This window comes from Mercurialis annua, linkage group LG3, assembly GCF_937616625.2.
Source record: "Mercurialis annua linkage group LG3, ddMerAnnu1.2, whole genome shotgun sequence".
NCBI lineage: Eukaryota > Viridiplantae > Streptophyta > Magnoliopsida > Malpighiales > Euphorbiaceae > Mercurialis > Mercurialis annua.
In genome coordinates, this window is record NC_065572.1 from 73,728,898 (window position 1) to 73,748,919 (window position 20,022).

The 20,022-nt window shown below is 34.8% G+C and overlaps 4 protein-coding genes across 9 annotated transcripts; all 4 read left to right on the forward strand.

Moving 5' to 3' along the window:
- Positions 1–454: 454 nt before the first annotated feature.
- Positions 455–6,951, forward strand: LOC126673741 (copper-transporting ATPase HMA4-like). 4 transcript variants are annotated; one of them, XM_050367991.2, is made up of 10 exons: positions 1,446–1,626; positions 1,708–1,752; positions 1,877–2,149; positions 2,246–2,991; positions 3,127–3,598; positions 3,699–3,866; positions 4,084–4,338; positions 4,937–5,059; positions 5,382–5,870; positions 6,383–6,951. In XM_050367991.2, exons 3-10 carry the CDS (start codon positions 1,886–1,888, stop codon positions 6,770–6,772), a joined length of 2,907 nt encoding a protein of 968 aa, XP_050223948.1. In that variant the 5' UTR covers positions 1,446–1,626; positions 1,708–1,752; positions 1,877–1,885; the 3' UTR covers positions 6,773–6,951. The 4 variants fall into 4 exon arrangements, with proteins under 4 accessions (XP_050223949.1, XP_050223948.1, XP_050223947.1 ...); XM_050367992.2 differs by lacking the exons at positions 1,446–1,626; positions 1,708–1,752 and adding an exon at positions 455–560; XM_050367990.2 differs by lacking the exon at positions 1,708–1,752 and having other exon boundaries at positions 1,446–1,663.
- Positions 6,952–7,457: 506 nt separating this feature from the next.
- Positions 7,458–10,196, forward strand: LOC126673590 (uncharacterized). 3 transcript variants are annotated; one of them, XM_050367792.2, is made up of 3 exons: positions 7,458–7,677; positions 7,905–9,259; positions 10,117–10,196. In XM_050367792.2, exons 2-3 carry the CDS (start codon positions 7,930–7,932, stop codon positions 10,179–10,181), a joined length of 1,395 nt encoding a protein of 464 aa, XP_050223749.1. In that variant the 5' UTR covers positions 7,458–7,677; positions 7,905–7,929; the 3' UTR covers positions 10,182–10,196. The 3 variants fall into 3 exon arrangements, with proteins under 3 accessions (XP_050223749.1, XP_050223753.1, XP_050223751.1); XM_050367796.2 differs by lacking the exon at positions 10,117–10,196 and adding an exon at positions 9,547–10,110 and having other exon boundaries at positions 7,459–7,677; XM_050367794.2 differs by lacking the exon at positions 10,117–10,196 and having other exon boundaries at positions 7,461–7,677; positions 7,905–9,495.
- Positions 10,197–10,758: 562 nt separating this feature from the next.
- LOC126673592 (ADP,ATP carrier protein 1, mitochondrial-like) lies at positions 10,759–12,252 on the forward strand. The gene is made up of 3 exons (XM_050367797.2): positions 10,759–11,190; positions 11,280–11,651; positions 11,747–12,252. The coding sequence occupies exons 1-3, from the start codon at positions 10,774–10,776 to the stop codon at positions 12,041–12,043; spliced, it is 1,086 nt and encodes a 361-aa protein (XP_050223754.1). The 5' UTR covers positions 10,759–10,773; the 3' UTR covers positions 12,044–12,252.
- Positions 12,253–12,868: 616 nt separating this feature from the next.
- LOC126671378 (ADP,ATP carrier protein 1, mitochondrial-like) lies at positions 12,869–15,482 on the forward strand. Its single transcript, XM_050365147.2, has 4 exons — positions 12,869–13,060; positions 13,456–13,913; positions 14,159–14,530; positions 14,960–15,482. The coding sequence occupies exons 2-4, from the start codon at positions 13,476–13,478 to the stop codon at positions 15,254–15,256; spliced, it is 1,107 nt and encodes a 368-aa protein (XP_050221104.1). The 5' UTR covers positions 12,869–13,060; positions 13,456–13,475; the 3' UTR covers positions 15,257–15,482.
- Positions 15,483–20,022: the final 4,540 nt, after the last annotated feature.

Consider the following 20,022-nt stretch of genomic DNA (forward strand, 5'->3'; position numbering starts at 1 on the left):
ATTTGTGTATAATTTAAGAAGTAAAAAAATAAAGAAAAAAAGCTGCAAATAATAGGAAGCCCTGGAGACTTTTTGTCATAGTTTAACGTGATTAGATACGATAACTTGGATGTGGGGTAAAAAGGGGCATAAAAGTTACTCTGTTTTTTACTTAAAAGCTGAAAAAAATACAGTGCATTACTAGTATTTTGGAATATAACATTGTCCTATCATATTTGAGATTCCAAAAGCTTATATGTCGTTTAGCCATGGTAGCTGCTTAGCCTTGTACATTAGAATCGTTGATTCTCAAGATTCAATTATGTACACCACGCATGCAAATCTAAACGACAAAGAATATTGGCCCTGCAAACGACAACGAAATCGGGCAACGGGTAAAACATAAAAAATAAATAAAATTTACCAACCATCTTAATATTCTACTTTTTGTTTTATCTCCGCAAACTTTATGGTGTAATCAGTGGCGGAATTTATATAAGATTTCTTCTCAATACCGGAAATACCCGCAGTTGTTATTGCTCTTCGCCATCGCCATCGCTGCCGCCTCTCCTCGCCAATAGGTATGTGCTTTTTTCTCTTGTTTATATGCTTAAAATACGTGTTTGAATTTTGTTTATTGTTTCTTTGATTTGGGTTCTTACGAATTGCTTTAAATTTTATAATTTTGCCTTTTTAGTGCATAAAACTGAATTCAAAGTGTGTTTTCCGAAGTATTGTTAACTGTTTACTTAATGAGTGCTAAAGCTATTCTGTCGGTTGTGTGTTATACTATTCCTCTTTGTTAGAATATGAATTGTTTTTTCATCTTAATATTCTACTTTTTGTTTCATCTCGTTAAACTTTAAGGGTGTGACCGAATCGAACCAATTCGCCAGCTATTCGAAACTGACTTCAAAAATACTTATAACCAACTCGATTCGTATCGAGTTGATCTCGAGTTTGAACTACTCGAATCAATTATCGAACACTTTAAATTATATCTAGCCAAATCGAAATTTAGTTAATTTGCTATTTTACCTTTTGTACTTATATATAGTTGGTTTTATATTTTTACTTTTATGTTAAAATTTGATTTTAAATATTTATATAGATAATCGATTCGAGTTCGAGTCCCAATTATGCTATCATGTTCGACTTCTTATAACGAAGTTCTAGTCGAGTTTTGAATTTTGAATTTTATAGTTGAATCGAGCTCGAACTTGACAGCATTTCGACTCGACTGATTACTCCTAATAAAATTGATGCCATTAATATTAATTTATTTATATAAATATTGGTAAACTAATTATAAAGTAATAAAAATATGTTTAATTTTAAAATTAAAGGAAAAAGAAAAAAAAAGAGAGGGAAAAGCAAAAACAAAATTGATTTGATAAAGTCTACCGGGCCCAAGAAAATGGTGGGAATTAAGATAGCCCACAATATATATACACACACAAAGAAAAAAGGCGTCAACATTTCAAATATTCAAAAAAACCAAAGCAAAGCGACGGTATAAGCAGACAAACCTACCCTCAACATTTCTGGCGCACTCAGCCGCTTCGTTTTCTGTATACACTCTCTGTCTCTTTCGCCTTGCGGTGGATGACCTCTGACATTATCTCTTCCCTGCGCTATCAGATTCCTGTAAACAAAAACCCTAATTCTTTCAGCTTTATAACAGGTTTTTTAATTCATAATTCTCATTTATTTTTGTTCTTTTAACAGACAAGCGAAACCCTAACAATAATTTGGAGTTGATTCTCATCGATTGTGTGTTAATTATTACGTGTTTGACTTTTACTTGATGACTCTACTATTTGATTATAATTATATAAGAAATATATGAATTGCTAGGTTTTAGTGTTTGATTTTTATTGTCTGTTGATTCAATCAGAGCGGTAAAATGGAAGATTATGGGAAGGACGAGCTTAAGGTACCTCTACTGGATCAGCCTTTGGATGGTGTAGCAATTACTGTTCCTGAACAGAAGGATAAGGGAAGTAATAAGAATGTTAGAACAATTAAGCTTAAAATTGGGGAAATTAAGTGTACCTCGTGTGCGACGTCTGTAGAATCTGTGCTTGATCAGCTTAATGGAGTTGAGAGGGTTGTAGTGTCGCCTCTTGATGGCCATGCTGCTGTCTCTTACATACCGGAGCTTGTTACTGTAAGTCTTCTTTACTGTTTATACAATTTATCAATGCTAATTTGTGTCTTTTTTCTATTCTTGAGTCTAGAGTAATTGATGATGTAAATTTATTAGGCTCAAAATATTAAGGAAACTATAGAGGCTGCTGGTTTTCCAGTTGATGAGTTTCCGGAACAAGAGATATCAGTATGTCGGCTGAGGATTAAGGGAATGGCATGTACGAGCTGCTCGGAGTCTATTGAACGTGCTCTCCTTATGACTAATGGAGTTAAAAAAGCAGTGGTTGGTCTTGCTCTTGAAGAAGCAAAGGTCCACTTTGACCCAAATATCACAGATATAGATCAGATCGTGGAAGCAGTTGAGGATGCTGGCTTTGGAGCTGATATCATTAGTTCTGGGAATGATGTAAATAAAGTGCATCTAAAACTTGAAGGTATCAACTCTTCGGAAGATGCTAATGCTGTTAAATTTTCCCTCGAGTCAGCATTGGGTGTGAATCATGTTGAAATGGATCATGCAGAGCATAAGGTAACAGTTAGCTATGATCCAAAACTTACGGGTCCGAGATCCCTTATACAATGCATTGAAAAAGCTTCTGCAGGTCCTAACAATTACCAAGCAAATTTATATGTGCCTCCAAGGCGAAGAGAAACAGAACAGTGGCAAGAAATTCGAACTTACAGAAGCCAATTTTTCTTGAGCTGCCTTTTCTCATTTCCAGTGTTTCTATTTTCCATGGTACTTCCTATGCTTCATCCATATGGTAATTGGCTAGAGTACAGGATTCATAACATGCTGACTCTGGGCATGTTTCTTAGGTGGATCTTCTGCACACCTGTGCAGTTTATTGTTGGCCGAAGGTACAAACACCAATCAGTTACTTACTGTTATTGTTAACTCACATTGTTGTAAATAGATTATATCTGCTACTATGAAGTACAGTTACATATCCTTGTTTTCGAGAAACTCTTTAATCTATACTATGTCCTTTTCAGGTTTTATATCGGATCATATCACGCATTGCGGCGGAAATCTGCCAATATGGATGTATTGGTTGCATTAGGCACTAATGCTGCTTATTTTTATTCTGTGTACATAGTGATCAAAGCAGTGACTTCCGATAAATTTGAAGGGCAAGATTTCTTTGAGACAAGTGCCATGCTGATATCATTTATTCTTTTGGGGAAGTATTTGGAGGTTCTTGCTAGAGGGAAAACATCAGATGCTTTAGCGAAGTTGACAGAACTTCCTCCTGACACAGCTCATCTGCTAACTCTGGACACCGATGGAAATGTTATCTCTGAGATGGATATTAGCACTGAACTCATAGAAAGGGGTGATATAATAAAAATTCTTCCAGGGGAAAAAGTTCCTGTTGATGGAACTGTCACAGATGGTCAAAGCCATGTGAATGAAAGTATGATTACCGGAGAAGCAATACCCGTTGCTAAAAAACCTGGTGACAAGGTATCATTTTTGGAATTTACATACTATAATATTATGCAGTGCAATGCTAAATAGGATAAGTGTATTTATATTTCCCTCCACCATTCTATACCATTAACAGGTAATTGGCGGGACTATGAATGAGAACGGATGCTTACTGGTTAAGGCTACTCATGTTGGGTCTGAGACTGCACTTTCCCAAATTGTTCAACTTGTGGAAGCTGCTCAGCTTGCCAGGGCCCCAGTGCAGAAACTAGCAGACCAAATCTCCAAGTTCTTTGTTCCCACAGTCAGTATTTACTTATATCCTCCATCTTGTGTTTCTTTGCCAGGTTTAATATATGATGGCCGGTTTCACTTACTATTAAAACTATGCTGTTGCTTAAGCTGAAAATCTAGTACTGTTAGAATTTAGAACTGCAGAGTTAGTGCTTTCTGACTATGAGAGGTTTTTCATGCATGATTTACCTTTCACAACTTATTCATAATTTCTGAATTTACTTTAGGTCGTTATTGCAGCCTTTATAACATGGCTGGGATGGTTTATTCCTGGAGAAGCTGGTCTTTACCCTAGACATTGGATACCGAAAGCCATGGATGGTTTTGAGCTTGCGTTGCAGTTTGGCATTTCAGTACTAGTGGTTGCATGTCCCTGTGCTCTAGGGCTAGCAACACCAACAGCTGTCATGGTTGCCACAGGCAAGGGTGCTTCTCAAGGTGTACTTATCAAAGGCGGAAATGCCCTGGAAAAAGCACACAAGGTAAGGCTTCTGAGTTTCTTTAAATTATAGCTGTAGCTGAATTTGGGTTATATTTAGCAGCTTTATTTGCACATATCTACTAAATCTAATATAACTAGCTTAGCTTTTATAGACACCAATCTCTCTGCTAGTAAAATTTGTTTTCAATCAAGATAAATTGAGCATGCCAGAGGATCAAAAGCGTGTTGTTAAGTGAAAGTAGTTATGTGAACCTGAGAGAGGATACAGCGTTTCATGAATGTAAATCTTAATAGAATAGAGGAAACCGTAGGAGGTAGAGCGGTCCTTGTCTGTAGCTCACCGATACCCCAACAAATAGTTGCTGTTTTAACATTATAAGTAACTATCCCTATTTTCTGGATTATGTTACAAAAAGTTGCAGTGCAGTACTTGTAAATTCTATAATTACTTTGTAATAAGCTATTAACGTTCCAATTTAATTGTTTTCATTATGGTGGCCTCAAGGCTCTGATTGTTTCCTTTTTGTTGGCATCTTTTACATGAAAATAAACCTTAATTGGTGGATGAAATCATACAAGCTTCATTGCCTTGTGGATTATTGTAATTTAAACCAGTTCATGATCTTTCCTTCCTGCAGGTGAAAACTGTTATTTTTGACAAGACGGGGACATTAACTATTGGAAAACCAGTAGTCGTTAGTGCCGTGCTCTTTTCCAGCTTCTCAATGGAGGAATTTTGTGACATAGTTAATGTTGCCGAGGTGGGTATCCGTATTAGGAACTGTGATCTAATATAAAACAAAACAGTAGGTTTGCAATTCATCTTTACTCAAAATTTACTGATTTGGAAATTTTGTCTTTCGACGTAAAAAAAACAAAAAGTTAAAGATCCTAACTAACAAAAAACAATTTGAACTTTGCTGTCGGATGTTGAGGAATGAAAAACAAACCAATTTTTATATTACAAGTGAGATTGTATTTTAGTTAATCTTCCACTGAGAATTTAGAATATAATGGAATAGCCGTTTTTGCTGCTAGACAATGAGATAAATTTCGTGTTACTTTTTTCTCCTAAATTCTCAGGCTAACAGTGAACATCCAATAGCAAAAGCGGTGGTGGACCATGCTAAGAAACTACGCCATAGGATGGGGTCTACAACAGAACAACATATTACAGAAGCTAAGGACTTTGAGGTGCACACTGGTGCTGGGGTGAGTGGAACAGTGGGTGACAGAACAGTTTTGGTTGGGAATAAGAGGCTCATGCGGGATTGGAACGTCACAGTAGAACCCGAAGCTGAGAAGTACATTTCAGAAAATGAGCAGTTGGCTAGATCATGTGTTCTTGTTGCTATTGATGGAAGACTTGCAGGAGCATTTGCTGTAACTGATCCAGTAAAGCCAGAGGCCAAGCGCGTCGTCGCTTATCTTAATTCCATGGGAATCTCAGTCATCATGGTTACTGGTGATAACTGGGCTACAGCAGCTGCCATTGCGAAGGAGGTAGGAATTGAAAAGGTGTTTGCCGAGACAGATCCAATGGGAAAGGCTGATAGGATCAAAGACTTACAGGTAAACTTAATGTTGTATAGTTTATTGGTTTCAACTAGTATAGCTATCATCGGAGTAGCGCTGGAACCTTGAGAAAGATAAGTTTTTTCGTTTCCGAAGATTTCTTTTGTCCGAAACTTTCCAAAACTGAAACAAAACGTTCCGGCTCTGTTTTGGTAAATAATAAAATTAGACACCCGTTTTCTATAAAAAGAATTAGAGAAAATACAAATTTAATTATTTACGCTGTCCATAATAAATCTTATCTATTTATTTTTGTTGGAAAATATTTATGTATTTATAATAATTGTGAAACTATAAAGTATTAATTTCAATTGTGGTTACAAATTTTTTAGATTTTGATCGTTATAAATTGCATGGATTTTTTTTTTTTTTAGAAATAAAAATTTTCTTTAGTTTTATTATTTAAATGTCCTTATTTCTCATATCCTTTGTCTCGGTATCTGATTCGTGTCATTTCCATTTCCTTACTACTTGGGCTATCAAGCTATCACTGAATGATGTAAATGCAGGGTAAAGGCATGACTGTTGCAATGGTGGGAGATGGAATAAATGATTCGCCGGCCTTAGCTGCAGCTGATGTTGGCATGGCGATCGGTGCAGGCACTGACGTGGCAATAGAAGCAGCTGATATAGTTCTAATAAAAAGCAACTTAGAAGATGTAGTTACGGCCATAGATCTATCTAGGAAGACCATTTCACGGATTAGGCTAAATTACGTATGGGCCCTTGGTTATAACATTCTAGGCATGCCTATTGCCGCCGGAGTCTTGTACCCATTCACCGGAATCCGGCTGCCACCGTGGCTTGCTGGTGCATGCATGGCTGCGTCATCGATTAGTGTTGTTTGTTCTTCACTATTATTGCAGTCTTATAAGAAACCTTTGCATGTTAGAGATTAAACTGATCATCAAATTTGAAGCAAAATTAACTGTTCGTTGTAACAGTAAAAAGGGGCATCTGTATATGCACTATTGCATGTAATAATGTAGATCATTTTGATTATTGAGTTCCTTGACAGTCATTTGGTTTATATGGGAACAGTTGATAGCTGATTTCGTTTATTACTTTATTATTGTCATACTCCATCCGTTCCGAGTAAATAAACCATCTCATCATGTTTTAGCGTTTCAAATTACTATAAATTATTTTTTCGCAATAAATTTTGTTTTTTTAATAAATATTTATGGTTATTTTCAAATAAATTAATAATTCTTATTTCAAATACAGAATAAATATTATTGTTGATATCTATAAAAATAAGTTAGACTAATCAACTTGATATAACTGTGCTAACAAAAAAACTAGTCATCAATATGATACTTATATGTTAAAAATTATATAAAAAAATATTAAAATAGATAAACTAAGAACTTTTAATTAATTCAGTTATATATTTTAAAAAATTTATATTTATTCAAACGGCTTATCATTTTGGACGGAATGGATTTGTTTTCTCTTTCCTTTCTCAGTTTGTTTTTTTCTGTTAGTTTTCTTACAAACCAAACACAAATTTAAACTTTTATTTATAATTCTTTTTACATAGGCATATAGACTTTAAAATTAGTCGATGAAAACGAAAATGATTAAAACCAATCAAAAAAAGGAGTTATATAGTACAAGTCCCTCAAATAATCTCATTTTTAACGACAACAAACATCACAACACGTGGATTATGTAAGAAACGCGGTTAAGCTCTCTCTTGCTAGTTCTTTCCCCATGAGATTAAATTCTTCAAAAATTCCGTGCCTACTGATTTCAATTTTCTCTTACACGGTGAAATCCTCTGTTATGGATCATTAATAAGGTAAGCTAAGGTTAATTTTTTCGTAATGTCTGAATTCTTACTATTCTTAGCTTCAATCATTGTGCTGAAAATTTCATTGTTAACTATCCTGAGAAAATTTCAATTTTTATTTTCAAGAATTTTTTATCAGATGATCCAAGTACTTAGATTAGGTTTAGTTTAATTAACTTGTTACTGTCTTGAACACTGCGATTGACTTGTTACTGTCTTTGATACACTTGAATTAGGGTTTAGGATTCACTTCATTGACATATGGATGCTTCAGGATTAGGGGGTCAGTTTTTATCAAGTCCAGTAGGTGGATTATTAGACCTCGAGTCACCGATTCTTCGACACCAGCCAACCCAGATGGGTCGTCCCTCGTTAGCCCATCAACGTCACATGAATTTGATCGGCGGCCTAGATAATAATGATCATCAACCTATTGGGCTACTGGAAGTGAAAGATTCTGTCCCGAAAGGATATTCCACAAGTTTTAGTAATGGGAAAGCGGTTAACCACTTTAGTACTGCAAATGATAGTAATCTGAGTGAAGATGATGAACCAGAAGATGGAAATGGTGAGAATTCTAGTGGGGCTAAGGGTATGAAGGGATCGCCGTGGCAGCGGATGAAATGGACGGATAATGTGGTTAGGCTTCTTATAGTAGTGGTCGCTTGTGTGGGTGATGATGGTGCATTGGAGGGTGTCGAGGGACTTAAAAGGAAATCTGGAATTTTGCAGAAGAAGGGTAAGTGGAAAACAGTATCAAAGATAATGATCAGTAAGGGTTGTCATGTTTCACCGCAACAATGTGAGGATAAGTTTAATGATTTGAATAAGAGGTACAAGAGGTTGAATGATATTCTTGGAAGGGGAACTAGTTGCAGAGTAGTGGAGAACCCGGCTCTTATGGACTCGATGGTCCAGCTTTCTGCTAAGGCAAAAGATGATGTTAGGAAGATATTGAGCTCAAAGCATTTGTTTTATAAGGAAATGTGTGCTTACCATAACGGGCAAAGGATACCCAATTGCCAAGATATTGATATACAAGGCTGTTTGTTGCCTCTTGAAAGGTGCTCAAGAGATAATCATGGCTCAGAGGAGGAGGAAGCTGAGGGACACGATGAGAGTGATGAGGATGAATCAGATAATGAAGATGATGATGATGAGGCTAATGAGGATGGTGAAAGGAATAAAGTAAATGAAGAGAATGGCCATGTTTGGTCTCGATCAGGTGGACTTTCCAGCTTTGAGGCTGAAATGGCTGAGATTTTTCAAAATCCTGCAGTATCATTGTCGGAGAAAAGGGAGTGGATAAAGAAACAAAATTTGCAGCTCCTGGAGCAAAGAGTTAGCATCCAGGCTCAAGCTTTTGAGCTCGACAAGCAACGGTTCAAGTGGTTAAGATACTGCAGCAAGAAAGATAAAGAATTCGAGAGATTGAGGCTGGAAAACGAGAGAATCAGACTAGAGAATGAGCAAAGTGTATTGCAACTGAAGCAGAAGCAACTGGAAATGGATTTTCGGAGCTCAGAATCATCTCGCAATCCCAATTCCCTTGACATCAACAGATTGCAAGGAAGAGATCAAACTGATTCGGGTAGGCATCAATTACTTATTTAAAGAACTGAGATCTCACTCCCTGAAATTGTCCCACTATAGAACATATGTAGCTTTATGTGTAATGAATAACTCTTAACTAACCTTATGTACCATATGTATAACTCTACATTAGTCTTAGGAGTGTCTGTTTGTTTATGAGTTTGTGTATTTGAGCTTCTTCAAATAAAGTTGAGAAATTTAATGCTGCAGTTTTGCGGTAATTTTCATATTTCATTTCATCCCCTCTCCAACTTTTACTCTCTAGTAACAACATCTGTGCACCAGAATCTTAGCGAGCACGAATACACCTTGGAGACCGTCCGTGTTTATCTAGAGGTCGGTGTATTATTATTCTTTCGGCATAATATTGTTGTTTAATTTTGGGAGATATTGATTACTTGGAAGTTGTAACTTTATTCAGCACATGTTTTTAGGGGTGTGGATTTAGTTCAAACCGAATTAGAATTTTCCTTTTTCTCAAAACCGGAACGAATCAAAATTTCAAGGAATTAATAATTTTCAAATTGAACCGAACTAGTCGGTTCAATTGATTTTTGTTTTTTTTGGTTTGGATCAGTTTGCACTAAAACTTAACTGAACTTGTTTATGTACAAAACCGAGCCAAATCAAATACTAATTTTTGATAATATCAAACTAAACCGAACCAAATTTGTCAATTTGGTTTGGTTTGGTTTTCGCACATCCCTACATGTTTTATTTGGTTTGGTTTGGTTTTCGCACATCCCTACATGTTTTCGTCAACTAAGTAGACATATGCCTTGGAGCAGCATCCCATAGAAGAACAAATTATGTGCATTTAAATTGGTTATTTATCATTTATTCTTACAAATTTAGGCCCAAGCTTTGTTTTCTTGTATTGGCAAGTTCGAGTTGATAGGTTTTGGTCCTTTGGAGACTGATTTTACATTTCTCCGCATGAAGCAACAAGGTAAGTTCTTGATTTCTCCCATTTAAATAGGATTTTTCATATATTCAAATTTGTGTGCCTGATTGATTTGAAATCCTTTGCTGCTCATGACATATATTAGACAAGTCAAAACTAAGTAGACAAATGCCTTGTAATAGTATCTCTTACATATCTGCATATGTTGGTTCGTTATTATATCCTACTTCCTATCATTTTTATTGTAATGAGTTTTGGTTTATGAATGCACATTAGGCCAATGAGAGCTCTAAAAAATTACAGGTGAAATTTTGAGTTCCTGTTTCTAGAAAGAAAAAAACAGTCAAACTAGAAGCAAAGCAGCCAGGTACAACTGGTCATGAAAAGAATTGTCAAAGCAAAAGCCAATCTGAAATACATCTGGGTATGAAGAAGAAAAGTCAAAAGCAAAAGCCAATACTAACTTAATCGTTACTTAATAGTTTCCATGTATAAAACCCATGTTAGATATTATAATCAGAAACGAGTAAAAAAGCAAAAAAAATCCTAAACCCTTTCCTGTTAACTTATTATTTCTGTTGCTCATAATCACCATTTTTGTTTTTGAAATGGCTAACAGGGACCAGTACCAGTATGGAGCCTTTCGAGGCTCTTCTCCGCTTAAAAGTCAGTTTGCATACCGGAATCACTACAATCCGGGATTGCAGTATGCTACAACTGGGACAACTCAAGCTTCCCGTAGTCTTCCGGTGCTTGTCCAAGCTCCGTCGGAGAAAGGGCTATCAGGATTTGCTGTAGATTTTGCTATGGGTGGAGTTTCTGCTACTGTGTCCAAATCTGCTGCAGCTCCAATTGAGCGCGTGAAGCTGTTGATCCAAAACCAAAACGAAATGATCAAAGCTGGTCGGCTTTCTGAACCCTATAAAGGAATAGGAGATTGTTTTGGCCGAACAATCAGAGAAGAAGGTTTTCTTTCGTTATGGAGAGGCAACACGACGAATATCATCCGCTATTTTCCTACTCAGGTTCGTTCTTAACTTCTTCAATTCGTTGCAAACTCCTCACCAATTCTTCTGATCTGCTTATCAAGCTTAGTTTGTGGTTTATCTTACAGGCCTTTAATTTTGCATTCAAAGATTACTTTAAAATGCTTTTCAACTTCAAGAAGGACAGAGATGGGTACTGGAAGTGGTTCGGTGGTAACTTGGCATCAGGTGGTGCTGCTGGTGCTTCTTCTCTATTCCTTACATATTCTCTGGATTACGCAAGAACTCGTCTTACAAATGACGGCAAAGCTGCAAAGACAGGAGGAGAGAGACAATTCAATGGTCTGATCGATGTGTACAGGAAGACTCTGAAATCAGACGGTGTGGCTGGACTTTACCGCGGATTCAACATTTCATGCGTTGGCATTATTATATATCGCGGTCTATATTTCGGGATGTATGATTCTCTGAAGCCGGTAGTCCTGACAGGAAAGCTTCAGGTTAGTACGTTCAATTTGTTTCTCTTGTCAATACATTGGTTATGAGACAAAAACTGAAATATTGAATTGAATTCTTGATGTTCTGATGATTACAGGATAACTTCATGGCTAGCTTTGCTCTAGGGTGGGTAGTGACCAACGGTGCTGGCATGGCCTCGTATCCGATTGATACTATTCGGAGAAGAATGATGATGACTTCAGGTGAAGCTGTGAAGTATAAGAATTCGATGGATGCATTTACTCAAATCTTGAAGAATGAAGGGGCTAAATCACTGTTCAAAGGTGGTGGTGCAAACATTCTTCGAGCAATTGCTGGTGCTGGTGTTCTTTCTGGATACGACAAGCTTCAGGTTCTTGTGTTTGGAAAAGCTTATGGTTCTGGTGGAGGCTAATTAATTACTGATGATGATGAAAATTTTGCTGTTCAGATTCAAGAATTTATTCTGTTTGTGGTTCTTTATTCAATAAAATTAAGTAATGTTTTGGATGAGTTTCTTTTCCCTTCCTTCATTCTTGTAATACTATTGGGTCAATGTCTTGAAACAGATTCAAATGTTTTTTGATTTTATCAATACTAATCAAAGATTTTATTCTTTATTAATTATATCATATTCAATTTTTTATTTTATTATAACTGTAGCCAAGTTAATTTACTCGTATGATAATCATTGAATGGTAGTTTATTGAATTAAATTCATTCAATTGAAGCAAAGAAGACATATATAAGAAAAGATATAATATTTAATGATGACAAAATTAAATTTAATTTATTCAATTGAGCGAATTTGACGGTAGTCAAAGTAAATATTATTTAAATCAGGATATAATCAATAAAAATAAAATTGATAAAAGCAACATAAATTTGAATTTTTTGTATGAAGACTTCAATTTTTGCTGGTTAAAAAATTTATCAACTCCCATCACATATTTTTTTGAAATGATTTTTCTTTTATACAATTGCACTTGAGGGAAAAATTGAACACACTATCTAATAAAATGTTATCACGCGCTTATATCCTTTAAACTATAGTTGATTGGTTCCTAAAATGATTATAATCTTATTGATTGAGAGAAAATTATTTTTATTTTAAATTTAAACTTTAAACTATTAACTTACATAATTAATCTGTAAGCAATTAGATATCAACTCCAGTCATACATTCATTGGTTGGCTGTTGAATAGCATCACTCCTCATTTCTCTCTATACCGTTCACTCTCACACTTCAAAATTGAAACTTAAACATAAACAGCTCATCTTCTTTCCCTTTTGTTATTTGGTTTTGCAAAATTTCCGGATTTATGTTTTTTTGTCATTTTTTGCGTTCAGTTCTTCATATTATATATATGTAACGCTCTTCACTCTTCTTAATAACATCTCTGTTTTTTTCCTCTTAATACCAATTGCAAGGTAATTATTCATTTTTCAAAGGTTATTTACATATTAAATTTCAACATTTCACGTTAGTTTCATCCTTTAAACGTTGCAATGTACGTTTTATTCTTTCAATTTTCGATTTACAGTAACATATTTTCCTTTTGTGACGTCGTTTTATACAAAGCGACAACATTTTCATACATTTGTTAGCTTTATTTTTGGCGAAAAGGGATAGGCTTTACATTGCAAAAGTGCGAAAAATGTGTGATGCGATATTTTAAAAATTAAATTTAAATCGCTACAAACATGAACGTTCAAATTCAAGATGCAAATAATTTTTTTCTCTTTATTTATGTAATTGTCGATCGTTTTATTCATTCGTTAAATTTGTTTTATCATAATAATGATTTGTTATGCAATGCATGCAGAATTCTGTAATACAGAACAAATGGCTGATAATCGCCTCCAATTTCGATACGGCGGCTTTCAAATGGCTGCCGTGAATCAGCGGCAGTTTTCATATAGAAATTACTCCAATCCAGCATTCCAATACCCTTTGACTAGAACATGCCCCGATCTATCATCACCGGCTGCATTAACGCGGTCACCGGTATTTGTCCAAGCTCCTTCGGAGAAAGGTGTTTCTGGATTCCTTATAGATTTTCTGATGGGCGGAGTTTCCGCAGCTGTATCTAAAACCGCCGCAGCTCCGATAGAACGTGTGAAGCTGTTGATACAAAACCAAGATGAGATGATCAAAACTGGCCGGCTCTCTGAACCCTACAAGGGAATCGGAGATTGTTTCAGCCGGACGATGAAAGATGAGGGAATGGTGTCGCTTTGGAGAGGAAACACCGCCAATGTCATCCGTTATTTCCCCACCCAGGTTAGCACGAACACTTTATTCAGTTATTTCCGTTTCGTAAACATTCCGGACATTGACTTGTCGGATAAGAAACTTCATTTTTTACATAAGAAATCTTAAAATGACAGTTTCGCCGTATCCATGTTTAAGCGTCCCATGTACCCGTGTCCGTGTCCGTGCTACCATAATTTTCATTGACACTTAAGTCTTAACATTTTTGTTTTTGGGTTTGACTTTTTCTATGTTTCTATTAACTTCTTCATTAGGCCTTGAATTTTGCATTCAAAGACTACTTTAAGAGCCTCTTCAACTTTAAGAAGGACCGTGATGGCTACTGGAAGTGGTTTGCTGGCAACTTGGCATCAGGTGGTGCTGCCGGTGCATCTTCTCTGCTGTTCGTGTATTCTTTGGATTATGCTAGAACTCGTCTTGCAAATGATTCCAAGGCTGCAAAGAAGGGAGGGGAGAGGCAATTCAATGGCTTAGTTGATGTCTACAGAAAGACTTTGAAATCTGACGGTGTCGCCGGACTTTACCGCGGATTTAACATTTCCTGCGTCGGCATTATAGTGTACCGCGGTCTGTATTTTGGAATGTATGATTCTCTGAAGCCAGTTCTTTTGACCGGAAAGATGCAGGTTAGTACATTCTGTTTTTGAGTTACCACTATTAATGGTAAGGTAGTCACTATGCTGCATGAAAACTTTTCGAGTGGTGTGTTCATAATCTATTTTTAGCATTTTCGGGCTTATGAAACTATGCTATTGTAATTTGTAGTTATAATCCATTTTTATGAAAAATGTCGTTTTGCTATTTTTCGTTTCAGTCTTTCCGTTTTCTTGTTATATGGATAGAGAAGTCCCACATTTCCTTGTTTTTGAGATACCACTGCTCCATAGAAGTTTGCACGGAAACTTTTTATGTCCTATATTTCATATTTTTTGTTTTTTAAACTTCTAAAACTACATAACATTTACATTAATAATCTTTTCATATGAAAAATATCATTCCGCCCCTTTCGTGTCTCATAAGGCAGAGAGTCTGATGTTCTTTTGTGATGCTTTCAGGATAGTTTCTTTGCTAGCTTTGCCCTCGGTTGGGTTATTACGAACGGTGCTGGTCTGGCTTCGTACCCAATCGACACTGTACGGAGAAGAATGATGATGACATCAGGTGAGGCAGTGAAGTACAAAAGCTCATTCGAAGCCTTCAATGTGATCCTGAAAAATGAGGGAGCCAAGTCTCTGTTCAAGGGTGCCGGCGCGAACATCCTTCGAGCAGTTGCGGGTGCTGGTGTGCTTGCTGGATACGATAAGCTTCAAATGATCGTGCTTGGAAAGAAATTTGGCTCTGGAGGAGGCTAATTAGCATTCAAATCTTCTTCACACTACACTACACAACTATATTAGTGATATATTGATGGTGATGAAAATTTTGCAATTAACTTTAAAATTTATAGAGGATGATTATTCACTCACTAAAATAAATTAAACTTACCTTATAGAGCTGGAATATTATTTGGATGGAATATTTGTTCCTGTAATACTTCTTTTGTCATTAATTCGTAATATTTATACCTTTTCTTTTTAAGATGGTAATTTTGTGGTTCAATTATGTAACAGAAATTGGCATAACGTATTTTTAGGTATCTGTTCTTAATCTGTTTTTAGTATTAGATCCATCTACTTTAATTGTCAATATTGAATCCTTGTACTTTTTATTTTATAGACATTGAATCGTTACTCTCAAAAAATGTTTATCATGTTAATTTATATCAAAAAGAAAAAAACAATTGAGCGACCTAAGACTAGTAAACAAATGCAAGAACTAAGATTTAATAAAGTTATAGTAATAAATATTTTTTTTTTTATCCCGGTCGTACTAACAGGGTATAAAGTACACACCCTTTATTTTTTCCGTAAAGGAAGGACCTAAAATCTACCTAATTAAAAGTATAGGAACTCATTGTTGGTAAATGAAAATGTAGGGATTCAATGCCAGAAAATGAACAAGTATAGGGATTTAAAAATGCGTTTTACTTATAAAGCTAGTCAAACATTTAAGCATGAAGATTAAAACGCCGTCGTTTTCTCCAATAGAGAAATGCGATTCTCTCGTTCAATTTGAAGCGAATCCGAGCCCAAAGCCATCCGTATGGACCGTATCCTTTGATTTCAGATTGGGAAATAATTGCATTTTTATGGCGGTATCAGATTCAAGAAACGGGTTCTGATAATTGTTGTTACGTGTGTTTTATTTTGACATAAATTGGTGTGAGCGCACATCAGGTCTTTGATGAAAGTCCTGTGAGAAACTTTGGCAAGTAAAGCATTTTTAATTTGATACAAATTGGTACATTAGCACATAAGGTGTTTGATGAAAGGCGTGTGAGAGACTTTGGCAAGTGAAGCATTAAGACGCGCTATGGAGAAATGATGATAGAGGCTGATGGGTTGACAATGATTGGCACGTATTGCCATGTGCATAATGGGAGAATTGCGAAACTCCAATAAACAAAAAATTGGATATATTTTGACAATTGCATTTGCTAATGCGGCATGGACATAAAGAATGGGTGTCAATCTTCAGGCGTGAGAACAATATTGGACAAAATGATGGACAAAACTGTGGTCCCTGTAACCTATTGAGATTAACTCGTGGTATATCTTGATGTTCAAACTCAATTTGGTACTAGTTGATTCGATTAGCTGAACTCAAGCTCTGGAAGATCCCAAAAATTATAGTGAAAAGATCCCGAGAAGGTGTGCACTTGTGTCATGATGTCCTAACATAGAATTCCCAAAGAGAGGCAGCAGAATGTTGGGATGATAAAAATTGTCCCAATGATGTGAGAAGTAATAATAGCTATATCCACCAAAGCAGTGAATTATGAATGTCATGGTAAAAAGAACTGCCTTTTAAAGGTGTTCGCAATCATTGCAAGAGCAAAATGTGGACACTAAAATGTTACTATGGTGTAAACTTTATATATGCAGCTGTAAGTTATCTTACACAAAAGATCGCAGAGTTGTATATTTCCGCGTTTTGTTTTCAGAATTGCTTGTGAATATAGGTATAAACAAGTCGAACAATGTATGAATTGTACCAAGTTCAAACTCGAATTTGAACCACATCCAAGATACTAGAACTCAACTTGAGTAAGTTCGAGTTTAATAAAATAAATTATTGAAATATTACTAGTTGTCTTATGCTATGCATTTAAAAATGGTTTTCACTAAAAGGCTTAAAATTCATGTAGACCTAAATTAGAGATGTAAAGATTTCATTTAGTAAAGATATAAATTATAATTTTGTTTATGTTAGAGACTCTTTAAGCTTGCCGTCTCACGAATCTCTTTATTCCAATACTCGAGTTTGACTCGAGATTAAATTAAAATAACTCAAATTTGAATTCGAATTTCCCTAATCGATTTTAAGATTGTTCTAAATCGGTCTTGAGTCACTTGCTGATGGTCCAATTTATTTACACTCCTACTTGTAAAATTTAATGAATATATATATATATATATATAAACAGAAGTGCAGTTTGGATCGGAGACAAAAGGGAATATATGAATAGGTTATTGCTTGCACGCTAGGTTATCTTCATTTCATTTTTCTTTTGCTTTCACATGCCTGACACCCTTTTTTATGGCTCTCTGGTCAGCTCAGCTCACTGATTGCCCTGTGCAAATGGGGCCGGTCAATTGGCCAATCCCTAATCCAAGAATCAAATTTTACCCATCAAAAATTGAAAATTGATCGGACAAACACCTTTTTCTTCTTCTTCTTCTTGTCCTGCTTTGCATCTTCTTTGACGTGTCCATTTGCTATGACACATCAGACACATTACAAGATTGCAATTTTCACCTTTTTTTTATTAGCTATTAAGAACAAGAAATAGTGAAAAGGCAAAAAGATCTAACATGAGTCCAAAAGCTAATCTACTTCTTTCAATTGCTAGCTTGAGATTTTGAACATTCTACTACATTGTGGCACTTATGGTTGCATTCATATACGGTGAACATTCCGTCAGTTCGGTACGCTAAAATTAAATTAATCGATCGATTGATACTTAAAATCAAATTGTCTGAATATACAGTTGTAATCATAATCGAATCGACAAAAAAAATAAAGTAAATTTTAAAACCAAATTGATTCGAACTAAATAGGTCGGTATTTTAGTTGGTTTGGTTAAAAGCATAAAATAATAATCAAATTTTCGAATTATTCGAATGGTTCGGTTAGTTTGAACAATTTAACTTTTAAAATGAACCGACAAACAAAAACCAAAAATTAAAGTCGAAGCTACCAAATCTATATTTCCACCGAGCTAAACCGACTGAAAATTGAATGTTCGGCCAATCTAATCGATCGGTATGATATTTGTCTCAACATAGCATTGCAATTTTACAAACTTTGTTTGTTGGGAACTCTAAAGTAATATTAAATTTCATTTATTTCTTGTCAAATTTCACTCAAATAAGTAAGATTTATGGATAGACAAATTAGGTATTGTAATTTGCTTTGATGGATGAACAAATTGTGGAAAAGATATGTTGTGTGAAGAAATTTCATATTGGCACACCATAAGGTGGTGGGCCTTAATATGTTCTTTTATGTGGGAATAATTGCCTTGAGAACCTTAACCAACAAGCACATGGGAATTCCTTAGAGGCCCCACAATAATCCAAAACATAAAGACCCATTTGAAAATGAAGTCCAAATATTATTTTATTTTAGTTCTTTAGTTGATAAAGTAATAGCATCCAAATTAGTTAGCGCTTGAAAATTATGTACTTGAAACATAATTTCAATCTTTTGCTTTAAACAATGGTGTCCCATTGAGCATCATTAAGCATGAATAATATGACTTCAACTAAAGAAATATCTTTCCCATTTTTATCATTTTTTATGGTACATATATAGTAGGATGTTCGAAATCACTGTTCCGACTAATTCAAATAAACCGAATAGAATCTATTGTATTGACAAATATCTCCTAAAAATCTCTATATTTAAAGTGAGGATTATTTAAAGGAGACAAAGTTTTTATCACTCAATTCCTTCACTTTTTTATCATTTTTCTTGATATGTTTGGTTCGATATTGTTAGTAGATGTTAATACTTGATGTTTGAGACTTAATAAATTAACAGCTATTGATTATATTATTTTATTAACATTTAATTATATTTTGTGAATCAAATTACTGAATTAATAGTTTATTAATTTTCATGCAATGGGTGCTTTATAGATTGATTCCTAACCACCCAAACTTAACTGACACCAACTTCCTATTAGGGTTTGACAGGATCAGATGGCTTTGGTGATCTCCCTTTAACCATAATAGTATCACATGGGTCCATTTTCTATTTACAACCCAACCACTTCTCTCTGCAATGCCAACCACAATCAGGACTAAATTGCCTGAAAACCTTCAAGAGGGCCATCATTCAATATTCTTTGGATTAATATTTACTACATTTACATTAATATTATTTTTTCTGATATATTCTCACTATGTGATAAGACTTGAGAGAGTTTTATTTTGTTTTATACAATATAAACTGATCGGACTAAAATTAATAGTCAATCCTTTATTACAATTATTTATCTTAAAATAACGAATTATACATTTGCAAAATAAAATACACAATTCAAACATAAAATATTACATAAAAAAAGCAAATATTAAATATGAAAAAATAACAACCAAATAATAACCATATAAACTACTCCACAATTAAAATATGAGTAAATTCATATAAATCAAATTCGATATCTCTTTGTAAATTCATAAAAATCAAACTTGATATCACTTTATCCGCATATAGGTTCATGGATTGATTTGGCTCATAAATTCGACCGAAACCGACTCGATCAAATCCAGTCAGTAATCAATTAAATCCAAATCACACCAAACCGACCTAAAATCATCGAGATCAATTACAACTTTCTTGAAATAGGAACTGCCTATTTCAATTTATTTTTTAAATAATTTTAAATACCTACCATAAATATATATAGTTATTGAAATTTCTAATATATGTCATTTTTATTGCTTGATTAGCTCTAATTTCTAAACACTATTAATCATATCTATATTTAGTACATAATATGTGATTTATT